Source organism: Dama dama, chromosome 32, assembly GCF_033118175.1.
Source record: "Dama dama isolate Ldn47 chromosome 32, ASM3311817v1, whole genome shotgun sequence".
NCBI classification, from domain to species: Eukaryota; Metazoa; Chordata; class Mammalia; order Artiodactyla; family Cervidae; genus Dama; species Dama dama.
In genome coordinates, this window is record NC_083712.1 from 21,062,577 (window position 1) to 21,075,663 (window position 13,087).

At 47.6% G+C, this 13,087-nt stretch overlaps 1 protein-coding gene across 1 annotated transcript in view; it reads right to left on the reverse strand.

The window, feature by feature from the left end:
• Positions 1-485: 485 nt before the first annotated feature.
• The window catches only part of ENPP6 (ectonucleotide pyrophosphatase/phosphodiesterase 6), an 81,037-nt gene continuing 68,435 nt past the window's right edge, over positions 486-13,087 (reverse strand). Inside the window, exons 7-8 of the mRNA XM_061134557.1 lie at positions 9,196-9,325; positions 486-4,309 (exon numbers count right to left, since the gene is read on the reverse strand). Coding sequence (XP_060990540.1) covers positions 4,095-4,309; positions 9,196-9,325 — 345 coding nt within the window. The 3' untranslated portion in view covers positions 486-4,094. The remainder of the gene's footprint in view (positions 4,310-9,195; positions 9,326-13,087) is intronic.

Consider the following 13,087-nt stretch of genomic DNA (forward strand, 5'->3'; position numbering starts at 1 on the left):
TCACAGAGTTCGTGGCTATTCCATTTTCTTGAAATATCCCCAAGAGGCAAATCTGTAGAGGTATAGTTTAGAGGTTGCCTGGGGGTGGGCTGGGGGGAAGTGGGGGTGAGTGCTAACATGCTCATGGATATGGAGTTTCTTTTGGGGGTGATAAAATGTTCTAGAGTTGATTGTGGAATAGTTGCACAGCTCTGTGACCATACTACTGCCATTAAATTGATACTTTAAAAGGAAGGGTTATAAGGCATGTGAACTGAATCTTGATAAAACTGTCACATTTTTTAAAAAGTAAATATGCTTAGTATATTCAAAATCTAATCTCCTTCCTTTCTTCCACCAATCTGTCAAGTTTATAAGCTTGGGATGGAATATGCTTAGTCCATGAAATGAAGTATAATTATATTGTCACTTGGGTGATAAGAAAAGATTGCAATCCAAAAAGGAAAGATTTGTTTGAAAAAGTACAGACAAAGAGAAAGACTATATGCTGTGTAAGCAAGTCTCCTCAGTTTTATTTATTCTTTTTTTGATTCAACACATTTATGGGACATTTACGAAACACGTGAGACACAATACTAGGTGCAATTTTATGATTTCAAAGCAACACATAAGCATATCTTCCATCACACAGACCTGAGACCAAGTTTCCTGTGGTTTATAACTAGGCTGTCAAGCCTACCATCTTTCTTCCTCCTCACAAGTAACTTACAAGAGCTGACTTTGGCCTATCACCAATTGCTTACAAAGATTAAACACATAATCACATTTGGAAATCTCTTGAGATTTACAGACATGTAAAACACTTTCATAGAAAATTCATAAAAGAGCTGTGTCTTGAACAATGAGTTTGTCTGATAGCACCGTTGAGGATCTTAAACTCATGGGGATTGGGTATTGAAAAGCCATTTCATCACTGGGACTTACAGATCTGCTTTGGTTTTAGAAGGGCGGGAAGCTGACCCAGCTGGGATCAGTAGCCAATGCCAGGCTGATGGCCACTGAAGAGAGCAGCAGATCATGAAATTGCTGTGGGAGACTCAGGTGTACCAAGGTCAAATCAGAACCCACCACTCATTAGGGCAAACCTGGACCTTAGATCCATGTGACTTAAAAGTGTTGTGGAAAGCCCCATGCCAGGTCCTCAGAACCTGCATCTCCGGAAGAGGGCCAATGATGCTGGCAATCCCAGAAGGTTTGCAAACTGCTGTCTATGACAGTTCAGATCTGCTGTGGATTTCGAAGAGCCCTTTAGAAGTAAAGAGAGTTGGGACTTTGTAAGTCAGGCCTCTTGGAGGTGTGAAAGAACTCCCTGGGTCTGCTCTAATTGATGGTGAAGGCTTCAGAACATAGTTGAGTTGGGTTCTGGTGATTCTGCATACAGGAAGGGACAGTAGCCTCTCACCTCATCTTTAACTTAAAGATCACTTCTTTCATCTGTCTTTGATATTTGCAGGTCACTCCAATGACCTTCCTCCTGGAATTAGCGATGAAGTGGTAAAATAGGAGGAAAGTTGTGTGTATGGTCCTAGCAAATGTTACTCTGATGGAACAAAATGCATTTAGAGAAAATAGAATTTTCCTTGGGAAAAGAACATAGCTTAGAACAAAAATCAGAAGAAAAAAATTCTAGCTAAACAGTTGAGCCACTAAAACATATGTGTTGCTTTAGGTTTACGGTTTTGCTTCCACTCAGTGTCTGAATTTTCTTATTATTCACCAATATTTATGATTCCAAACGTGTCTTATTCTCATTTTTGTTGTTGTTGTTGTTCAGTTGCTCAGTTGTGTCCAACTCTTCTCAACCCCATGGACTGCAGCATGCTAGGCTTCCCAGTCCTTCGCCGTCTCCCAGAGTTTGCTCAAACTCATGTCTGTTGGGTCGGTGATGCCATCAAACCATCTCATTCTCTGTCATCCCCTTCTTCTTCCTTCAATCTTTCCCAGCATCAGGGTCTTTTCTGCAGAGTCGGCTCTTCGTATGAGGTGCGCAAAGTACTGGAGCTTCAAAACGACTTACAGAGTAACTACGCCTTGCCAGGCAGATGTCTGAAATTTGATTATGTAACTTGAAGATTTTAAGAATGAGTGAGGGGAAAAATTGGTAGACCAGAGTGGGAAGGACAAACTCAAGATCGTGTATCTGTTCGTACCCCTCTAGACTTGTATAATCCACTTTTAATTGAATCAGTGGGTTTCTTTTAGGTCCTCTTTCTTCACATGGGAGCACAATGAGCTCCACCAAATTCATTAGAACACAGTCCTTTACAGAGAGAGAAAACTTTAAACAATAGATGTTGTTTCAATAACCACCACAATGTTCCCAAAGCACTAATTGGCTTTCAGACAGATGACAAAGGCTGATTTGCCTTTCCTATTGACTTGATGGTTTGCTAGCGCTTTAAAAACACATTACATAAAACCTTAGAAATCTTTTGTGAAGATAAATGTGATATTTTTAAGCAGTGATCCTTCGCTCTCATGATTCAAGGTCTAGAGATGGCTCCCAGACTTCTTGAATCAGGGTGAGCGTAGATTTTCATTTTTCAAGGTAAACAGCACATAAGGGGCTTTATTGTTCTGCCGACACCTGATCTGTTGTCTTTTCTTGATGAAATGTCTCATCTGCAGGTGGGATTCATTTAGCACAAACTCGTTTTTAAGGCAGTGATACATGTCTATGACTCTGATCATACAGAAGTGCAGGTATCCCTTGTTTTGCAACAATATATCTCCTATAGCAGACTTACAAGACTAAAAACATTTCAACCAAGGCTCAGAGCCTCTTCTTTGGGGTTTCTTAAAAACCAAGGTCTCTGAGGTGTCACTTTGCCCAAACTGTTACCTAATCAAATGGCTGAGTGGTTAGTGACTGGGATTCAGTTGCATCACGCTAACTCTGTTCCCTGCGCTCCACCATTTTTCTTGGAATTCTGGGTGACTCAAGGGTCCACTTTGCTGTGGCTGTTAAAGAAACCTTGCTCTCAGGGACACGGGTGCATCAAACCTACGCTCAGTACGTCACCATTTCAAGCAATGGAGTGAGATTTCTGCAAGTATGTCCACACTGTCATCAGCCAGACATCCCTTTCCCCACCCGTGATGATAGATGATATGTCAGGCGTTGCTGGAGTTTATCGTGGCACTAGTGGTAACAAACCCACCTGCCCGTGCAGAAGGTGTAGGAGACCTGGGTTTGATCCCTGGGTTGGGAAGATTCCCTAGAGTAGGAAATGGCAACCCACTCTAGTATTCTTGCCTGGAGAATCCCATGGACAGAGGAGCCTGGGGGCCCCAGTCTATGGGGTTGCACAGAGTCAGACATGATTGAAGTGACTGAGCACGCACTCACATTCCATATAGGATCCTCTAAGCCAGCCTCCCCACAGGCAGATGGGCAGACAGGCAAGGCAGCTCCTGGCGTGTGTGTGTTCACACCGCGAATACGCTAGGAGAAGGCTCGAAGGAGCCCGTATCCATGGTAAATTCTTCTGCTCCTCAACGCAGGGAGAAAATTTTGTGCACCCAGACTTTGGGAAGGAACCCATATCTTTCATTTTGTTCTCTGCAATTCTGCAGTTCTTAGTGAGTTTGACTGATGGGTGAGCCAAGCTAAGATAAGCCCTTTCTGGGACTTTGTATAAGGTGAAGAAACCCCACGAGCTGGGTCAGAAATAGACAGCAGCTACTGCTTTCACATGAGCCTCCTTTTTCCCCCGATGGAAGGAGCTATACAGGATGGCTCCCAGGTGTAGACAGACCTCAGACCAGGGCCTATTTTGTGCAAAACAGAGGGGCCAGGACTCCATAGAACACCCACCTGGGGTCTGGTCACTACAGCGGGAGGCCCTGTTCAGACAATTCATCTGAGTACATGAAAAAAAAAAAAAAGAAAGAAAGAAAATAACCTCTAGTTGAACAAATGAAAAGCTAGAACTTTCCTTACCTCTAGAAAAAACAAAAACGATTCTAAAGAAGTAGGGACTCTTGTGTATGGAATCATCCAAGAATAGATTAATAGTTGTATGGCCTTGCATGAATCAAGGAGGTGGTTAATTCACCCACTGTGCCGAGTGTTGGGGACACGGCGCACGCAGCTAGCCCAGCATCACCAGCAGTACCACCAGGACGGTGACCAGTGCAGAGGCGCTGGGCAGGGCACCCGGGGCCGAGCTGGCCGGGTCCTTCAGCATGCACATCACCCGGGACCAGGACCCGTTGTTGGGCAGGGGGGTGACGCCTGTCACTCTGCACATGAGGTTGTAGATATCCACGACTCTGATGGGAGCGGCTCTGAAGTCGGACTTGAAATCTGCAAGGGAAAGGCAAGGAAGTAAGTGGTCAAGGCCACTCCTGGGCTGGGCAGGGCAGAGAGGGGTGGGTCACGCAGTGGAGGGGTTACGCTTGGCATTTCAGCAGCTCTAGGACTGGTAGATCCCCCTTGTTCATGGAGCCTGGCCAAGGGATTGTGAACCTGAAAGGAGATCTGGAAGGTTCTAGGTTGTGAAAGGAAGTCGCTTTTTATGGTTTACAGAGATGTGAGTGTGCGCTAAGTCGCTTTAGTGTGTCCCACTCTTTGAGACCGCATGGACTGTAGCCCGCCAGACTCCTCTGTCCATGGGATTCTCCAGGCAAGAATACTGGAGTGAGTTGCCATTTCCTTCTCCAGGGGAATCTTCCTAACTCAGGGATTGAACCTGCATCTCTTATGTCTGCTGCATCTGCAGGTGGGATCTTTACCACTTAGCGCCATGTTTCTTTGAAAGACAAATCAGACAGCAAACTGATTTGTGCATAAGTGTGCTTCCATTGTAACAACAGAGCTTTCCCTGAGGACCCAAAGGCCACTTGAAGCTGCTCATTTCTGCAGGCCTCATCTTGCTCAGCTCCCCAAATCCAATTCGGTTGCAGAGGTCTCTATCAGGCACCTATCTAGCAGGGAGTGGTTAGCCTGGGTGTCCCCAGCTCAAGAATATTTCCCATTTTTCTGCCACGTGGAGGTCCCAGGACTGGACAGAACTGGCAGTGTGGCTAGTGCACAAGCCACAGAGATGGTCTCCTAAGTATGTCTGGAAGATCAGTTGAACATTCCTTGGGAGCTTTTCCCTAGCAGATAAAGTAACTTAGCTGTGGGGAAGATAAAGAAGCTGGTATTGGAGTTGGGGACCCGAGTGAAGGCTGGAAGCCATCTCATGAAGGAAAGTGCTTCCACCCAGATGCTGCTCCAGACTCTACGTGGACACAGGCCACCGGGGACAGGGCTGGCTGCTCACAGCATAGCAAGTAAGGGCGCTAAAGGGACTGTCTCTTTCTCCATGGGAGGCAGAAAAGGTGCTGAATGAACATCATTGACTCAATGGACATGAGTTTAAGCAAACTTTGGGAGACAGTGAAGGACGGGGAAGCCGGGTGAGCTACAGTCCATGGGGTTGCAGAGTCGGACAAGACTAAGTAACCGGACAACAACAAAGAGTGAATACGAGACTTTAGTGATATTCATAAGCCACTTGACATTTAGGTTCCAAACCAGCGCTTCCAACAAAATACCCAAAGCTATTGAAGTTGAATTTAGGAGGGACTTTTATCCATCAATAGTGGCTTCCCTGGTGGTTCAGTCGGTGAAGAGTCTGCCTGCAGTGTGGGAGAACTGGGTTCGATCCCTGGGTCCAGAAGATCCCGTGGAGAAGGAAATGGCAACCCACTCCAGTATTCTTGCCTGGAGAATTCCATGGACAGAGGAACCTGGTGGGCTACAGTCCATGGGGTCGCAAAGAGCTGGACTGGACTGAGTGACTGACTTTCACTTGGATTATCCGCCAATAAAGGCCCAGGCATGTGCTCTTTGAGTCCCTCCATAACTTTTTTCAAAGGTAGTTTGGGGGCTGTGAGGACAAGTTTCTGCCTTAGAAAATAATCTTTATAATTGCTTTGCTGAAACGATCACATATCCTTGATTTAAAAAGCAAACGTCAACAGCGACAGCGATGTGACCCAGAAGTGTCCACACCAAATGCCGCTCTTACGTTAACCCTGAAATTACAAATACAGGAGCGACAGAGAGAACTCTGCCACAGAGTATGTTAGATCCAGAGCAACGTCTCAAGTGATAGGTTTTGCTCATTTTGAGGTATAAAAGTAGAATTCCATATAAAGAAGTTCACAGGCTTTACAGAGCAGCCTGCAGCCACTCACCAGCTGGATAACCTCAGGGAATGGGCACAGAGATGCAGTTGCAGGCTAGTTGCAGGCTCATGTCTGTGCTCAATAGATGGGAGCTGTTGATATTAATAGAATAAGTGCCCAGCAGGGGAAAGTTCGCATTGAAAATACTTACCCCATAGCTTATGTGAAGTGTTCACTTACTTTTAGGGTATGGAGGGTAAGGATCTGCACTGTCTCAGGGTAACACTAATTTCAAACAAATCCAGAGCCACCCTGGGAAGGAGAATGTAGAGCCTGGAGTGCCAGCCCTTCTCATATGAAGGAAAACATTGCAATTAGCTGAGGATGGTGGTTACGCCTCCCCAGAGAAGAATCAGCCTCAGCTAGGAGTCAGTGGCGAGGTGGTCCCGTGACACAGAAGACTTATCTCCCTGACTTGCTGTGGATGTGAGGTCATCCTGCCACACACATCACGCGGTGGCCGTGTCTTGTCACGTGTGCAGGTGGAGGTCAATAGCAAATGCCCAGCCTTTCAGATGTCTCTTTCTTTAACATTTGGCAAGAAAAATTGAGGTCAGGCTCTTCTGACCAAAAAAAAAAAAAAAGTTAGTGGATGGACTTAGGGATTGTCATACTGAGTGAAGTAAGTCAGACAGAAAAGGAGAAATATCATATGTGCTTAGTCACTCCATTGTGTCCAATTCTTTGCGACCTCATGGACTGTAGCCCTCCACGCTCCTCTGTCCATGGGATTCTCCAAGCAAGAATACTGGAGTGGGTCATGCCCTCCTCCAAGGAATCTTCCCGACCCAGGGATCAAACTCGCATCTTCTGCATTGCAGGCGGATTCTTTACCATCTGAGCCCCTAGGCCACCTAGAAATAATGTCTGATATCCCTTATAGGTGGATTCTAAAAGGAAACGCTATAAATGGACTTCCTTACAAAACAGAAGGAAGACTTACAGACTTAGGGCAAGGTTAGATTGTTCCAATTAGGAACTGGGGTTAACCAGAGAGAGCCTGTCTTCCAGAATGATTTCCCTTTCGCTTAGCTGGACCAGACTTCCTGACTTCTAAAGCTGTATCTGGGCAGCCGTAGCAATGCTCAGCATCCTGTATAAGTGAGAATCACCTCCAATTAATCAGGAGGGCAGTACGTTTATCTCAAAGTGCAGCTAGATTGTTATTAAAGACCTCGCTCTTAAATTTTCTTCTGCATAAACAGTCAGTGTGTAGAGCTGTTCAATCTTGCATGAGAAGTGAAGCCAGAAACGTGATGGTTTGCGGGAGGCTGTATCTGCCTGGAAACAGTTTTGCAATTAGCCCAGTCCATTTTCATCTGGGGTCGTCTTTCTGTCTATAAAAGACTTGGGCTTTTAGTTTTAAAGGAGCGTATGATGGAGGCCTTTGTTAATGGATAAAAAGCTCCCCGCTGAATTTCAGCTGTTGCAGCTCTGGGTGCTTGGTTTAAAATTTTGGTTTGAGGCTAGATTCGTTTCTGTTTTAAAATCTGCCCAAGATGCTTACTCATAAACACTCCAGCTGACAACTGTTTTGCATTCATGATCTGATTCCTCTCTTTTGGGGAGGGAGGAGGTGATGCCTTTGAATGAAAGCACCCCTGTCTCATGTTCCTCTGTGTAAAGGCCATGGCCTGGGAAGTCTCCACCCTGATCTAGCGGTTGACCTCACAGCATCCTCAAGGCTCCATCCTGAACTGAGTTGGCTTCTGAGCTCCGCAGATCTAACCTGGGGCTTGGCTAACAGGTAGCTGTTACCAGTTGACGGTATCATGTGGGAGCATCCTCTGAATTCTCTGAGGCCAATGTCGTGAACCCAGCTGTGCCCTAGAAATGCTTGCAGCTACTGGTCCTGTTGCTTACTTAAGGACATGGGGACTTGGATGATGTGTGGACAATGATGTGGGCCCACGTGTGTTCCCTGGGCTCAGGCTCCCAGAGGCACCCATGGCGGGGGCAGAAGTTGACGCCTTGTAGCTCTCAGCAGGTTTTTCTTGTGGTTGAGAAGGTGACCCGAGGTGGATGGAATGAAGGAGGGCTCACAAGCATCTCTGTCCAGTATGTTGCGGAGGAGGGCAGGGCTTCCAGGTGTGACCTCTAACCTATCACCTGATAGGAAAGCATGGGCTTTTGTGGGCTGAAACATTTTGATCAAAACATCCAGAAAAAGGAACCTGGACTGTGGATATCAGGGTAAGCTTATTATGTTTAATAAGGAGCGTGGACAGCAGGAAGGAAGACGAAGAGCTCGTGATCTGGTCAGCTGACTCTTGATGGTGGTTGACTGCTTTTCACTCTTTTTTTTAAAGGGAGTATACAGGTAGTAGCATGATTGTTAGAGCGTTTGATAAACTTTTCCAAAATGTGAATTTTACAGTGCTGTATTAATTAAAGCAAATGACCAAATGGGCCCCCCTCTGCCCCACCTCTCTTTCAGACCCAGGAAGACATCAGGTCCAAAAGGGCAAAGTCAATTCGCTCTCATCCTAGACACTGCAAAAGTCATTCTGGCTCATCCTCAGAGTCAGTCACAAAACCGTTTCCTAGCCTGCCGTGAGCACATCCCAGCTTCTGGTGGGCCCTGGACTGGATGACCCACACGGGGGTGGCCGCTCTAGAGAGGGAGGAAGTGTGGAAGTGTCAGACACCGTGAAGCGAGCACGTCGACTTTGGGACTTGTGGCTGTCAGCAACCTGGTGCCTGATAAGCTTCCCTGGACATAAGATGACTGTGAAGGGATGTTTTGATGAATTAAATAAAAAATGAATCACAAACATGTGGAATACATTTTCCTCACTGCGCTTGAGATTTAAAACTTACAGGGAGAAGTATTTGGCCACGTTTGCCAAACCCAAGAAGCATTTGAAAGCAAGCCAGCCAAAGACATTTCGTGGAGACCGGCTGGCTTTGCTCAGCTTTGCTCATAAAGAGGATCCGTAAAGAAATCGCTCCAGCCTTTCCGAGCACCGTCAGCCCCTGATGCCTAGGGGAAGGAATGACTAAGATCTTGCCTACCAGGTCCGAAGGCCAGGAAGATGCCCCTCATGGTTCTGAGCTCGTTGTCATATCCGTGCCAGCCCCATTGCCAGCCTTCTGCCTTGCGGGTGATGGTGCTGTTCATCCAGAATGGAAGTGACTGTCGATTCTGAAATCAACAAAGGATTGACATCACCCTGTGACCAGGCCAGGGGGTGAGCAAGCATCAGGTTCAAACTACCACCCACCCAGCGCAGGGCTTTCCTGCTCAGGGGTCTCAGCCAGGGTCGTCCGACCTTAGCCAGATCACTTCCCACTCCAGGTAGCTCGGACCTTTGGGGGTGGCCCGTTAAATTGCCAAAGAGCCCTAGTTCTGAAGGTCTCTCCTTACACTGGGCTGAACTGTGCCTCATAATCAGTTTCAGAGCCACTAAACATAGCGTGTCAGAGACAGAAGGGACGTGAAAGTGTACCTGTGGTATAATAAAAAATAGAGTTGGCCTTTGTCCCAGGTTCCCTGGCCCAGAGCACCTAAATCCTTGGAATTTCCTGAGTGCTGGGGGTGTTTTGTTATTCTTGATGAGTCCTTAGTTCCCATACCTGAGTTTATGCTAATGGAATGGGATGATCTTTGGGCTGGGGGGCTAGATAGCTTCAGGATGGGGGGCTGGTCACCAGAAGAAGCAAGCGCACAAGGAGAGAATTAGAACTTCCAGCCCTCATCCTCTGATCTCTAAGACTGAGTTCAACCATGTGGGTAATGATTTTGTTACTTGAGCCAACCCAATGAGACCCCACATAAACCCCCAGGAACAGCAGGGTCTGGGGAGCCATCTGGATTAATGAACAGTAGGGAGGCTGGTGCACCCGACCTGGGTTCTCTGCACCCCTCGCCACCACACTGTGCCCTGTGCATCTCTTCCATTTGTCTGCCCCTGCGTAGCATCCTTTATGAGAAGATTGCAGTCGTAATTGTGGCACCTTTCTGAGTTCTGCGATTCATCTCAGTGAATTATCAAAGCCGAAGGCGGGTGGTGAGAACCCTCAGATTTGTGGCCAAATCAGACACAAGTGTGGGCAGCCGGGGGACCCGGGACTTGGGACAAGCATTCAGATGTGTGGGCCGTCTTGTGGCATGGAGCCTTTAAAGTATGGGTCTGCTCTAACCTGGGATGGTGTCAGAATTGAATTGACATGGTAGGATACCCGATTGTTGTGGGAGAAATTTCGCTGGCAAACACAGCGGCTAATGGAATCTCTTCATTTTTCTAGCCCAGCCTCGGAAGCCCAGAGGCAGCAGGCCTGCACCACTCCAGGGGTCCCTCCACTGGAGGACCACCCCTGTCCTCTGTTTATCCAGCTCCACCCCGAGGAGCAACTCCAAGCACAGAAGTCCTCCTCCTCTCCATTGAGTTAGCCTTTGAAGATGGCCCCATGTTCCTCTCCTCCACGCCTTGTGGATCTTCATGTCCTTTGACCATTCTTCATTCGGGATGGCTTCCAGACCTGTTGCTGCCCTGTCACCCTTCTTTCCTTCAGAACTAAATTTTCCTAGACTATAGTAGCTTATTTGAGAGACAACAAAGCTCACAGGAGGTTTTGCAAATCCTGAGGAGGCTAGCCAGCTGGACACAAACCGAGCTCTTTGAGGTGGACTGAGACTTCATTCCTGATAGTCCGTCATCTTCTGGCTCAGCAGGGTTTAATATGACAAGTTTTCCAAATGCAGGAGGTAGAACTGACTGGTCGTGATGAATGCATGGAAGCAGCACAGCTCAAGGACCAGGGATTTACAGGTCAGCTTCCCTGGTAGCTCAGACGATAAAGAATCTGCCTTCAATGCAGGAGACCTGGGTTTGATTCCTGGGTCAGGAAGATCCCCTGGAGAAAGGAATGGCAACCCACTCCAGTATTCTTGCCTGGAGAATCCCATGGACAGAGGAGCCTAGCAGGCTATATATAGTCCGTGGGGTCACAGAGACGGACACGACAGAGGGACTAACCCTTTTGCAAGACTTGTAACAGCACATGTATGCCGTTTTGTGTACGGTTCACCAAGAGCCTCCCCCGACATCCACCGGCATCAACACCTGCTGCGGACGGTATTTTTTTTTTCTTCCCATTTTGGCACAGAGAGGTTAAGTGACACTCTTAAAGTCACACAACTGTTGGGAGGCAGGGCTGGGCTTGGAAGCCAGGGCGTCAGTCTCCTGGTCTTGGTATACCTTCCAGGACCCCACAGCCAGAGGTCACTGCAGGGCTCCTGTAGCCTGTCCCTTGCCTCTTCATTCACAGAGTGGCAGCCAGTATGGAGATGAGATTTTGAATAGGATGGGGGTTCAATTCCAGTTTGTTGCTTTCCAACTCTGTGATGCTGGGCAAGCTGCATAACTTGTCTGAGCTTCAGCTTCCTTGCTGAATGTGACAACACCTGCCTCAGAGACTCTGAGGGATAACCTGATTGTGTGCTAAGCCCTACACACAGTAGGTGCTCGATAAACAGCCAGGGGCAGTCGCCATATGCCACCGGCTGCAGGGTGAGGTGCTCGGGGCTTGTGCAGCAGGGTTGAACCCTCCTTTGCTTCTTTAGCTGTCATATCACATTGCACGCCCGTCCCGTCTCACCCCATAAATCGCTCCCTGGCATTACTGCTTTCCAAATCGCACTGTTTCATTGACTCTCTGTTTCCTCAATTTCCATCCCTCCTTCTCCAGCTGTAGCTTGTATTTTTCCATGGGAATATATTTATTAACTTACTGCCTTTCTGGCTTATACCCTCTTTTGTTCTTTGTGGTCATGCTCACGATACATGCCAGCTTAGCTTCGTTTGCTAATTTCACGTGCTGCTCCCCTCCCCATCCTAGTCTACAAGGCAGTGATTCCCAAAGAACTAGGTAGGACATGTCACTAGCGGTGTCACTAATCATGAACCCCATGGGACATGTGTGTCCCATGGGGGAGGGACAGGTGTAAGGGAGACGAAGACTGCCTGATTTGAAAATTCCAGTCTAACTTCCACATGCAAACATACAGCAACGAGGCATCTCAGCCCTGAAGATGATGGGAGATCTGGATGATCTCCAGTGGCAGGTAAAGCCACTGGTATTTTTATTAACATGACAATTTGCTCTCGTGAAACAACTGTTCTTGCATTTTTTGTTTTTTAAAACAACTATGTTTACTGATTTTAAAAAGTAATAATAACCTGGCTAGTTATGTGAGAGGCTAAGTGACTGAACGGATTACGTGACATAATCAGACTGAGTGGATTACATGACATAATCTAATTACATGACTTAATGAACCTCAAGAAGGCGAGTTGATGAATTTTCCCTTTGTCCTTCCTGGTGGCTTTCACTGATTCATTTGGTCCTGTGTGCGCCCCCCCCCCTCCCCACACACACACATTATCACACCAGTGCGGGCCCGTGCAGCCGTGTAATGCACACCTCACACGTGCAGCCCTGCTGGTGAGGCGCTCCAAACCTCCCGCGTCCCCAGGCTGGGGGGTCCTCAGGTTACTGGCTGAGGAGCCTCCATCCCTCCTGAACCTTCCGGGTCCAGGGACCTCCACACAGCGCCACCTAGCGACATCCTGGGGAGGTGCCCGGGCCCTCCAGATGAAAGCGTGCGTGCGTGCGTGCGTGTGTGTCTGAGTTGGGGCAGTGCGGACACAGGAGTCCCTGCAAGGCCGAGGGACCTTGCGTAGTGACTGCATGTGGGAAGCGCATGAGAAGGAAGCACCGTGAGGACGCTGGAAGGAGTGAGGCGGTTTCTCTACGAGGTTGGGCCAGTCAGAGGGGCTGACTAACCGCCCTGGTTTGCCCAGGACTGAGGAGTTCCAGGGATGCAAAAAAAAAAAAAAAAAAAAAAAAACACAAGACAAAAAAACAAAAAATAGGACTGACCTGGGCAAGCCGCGACAAGCTG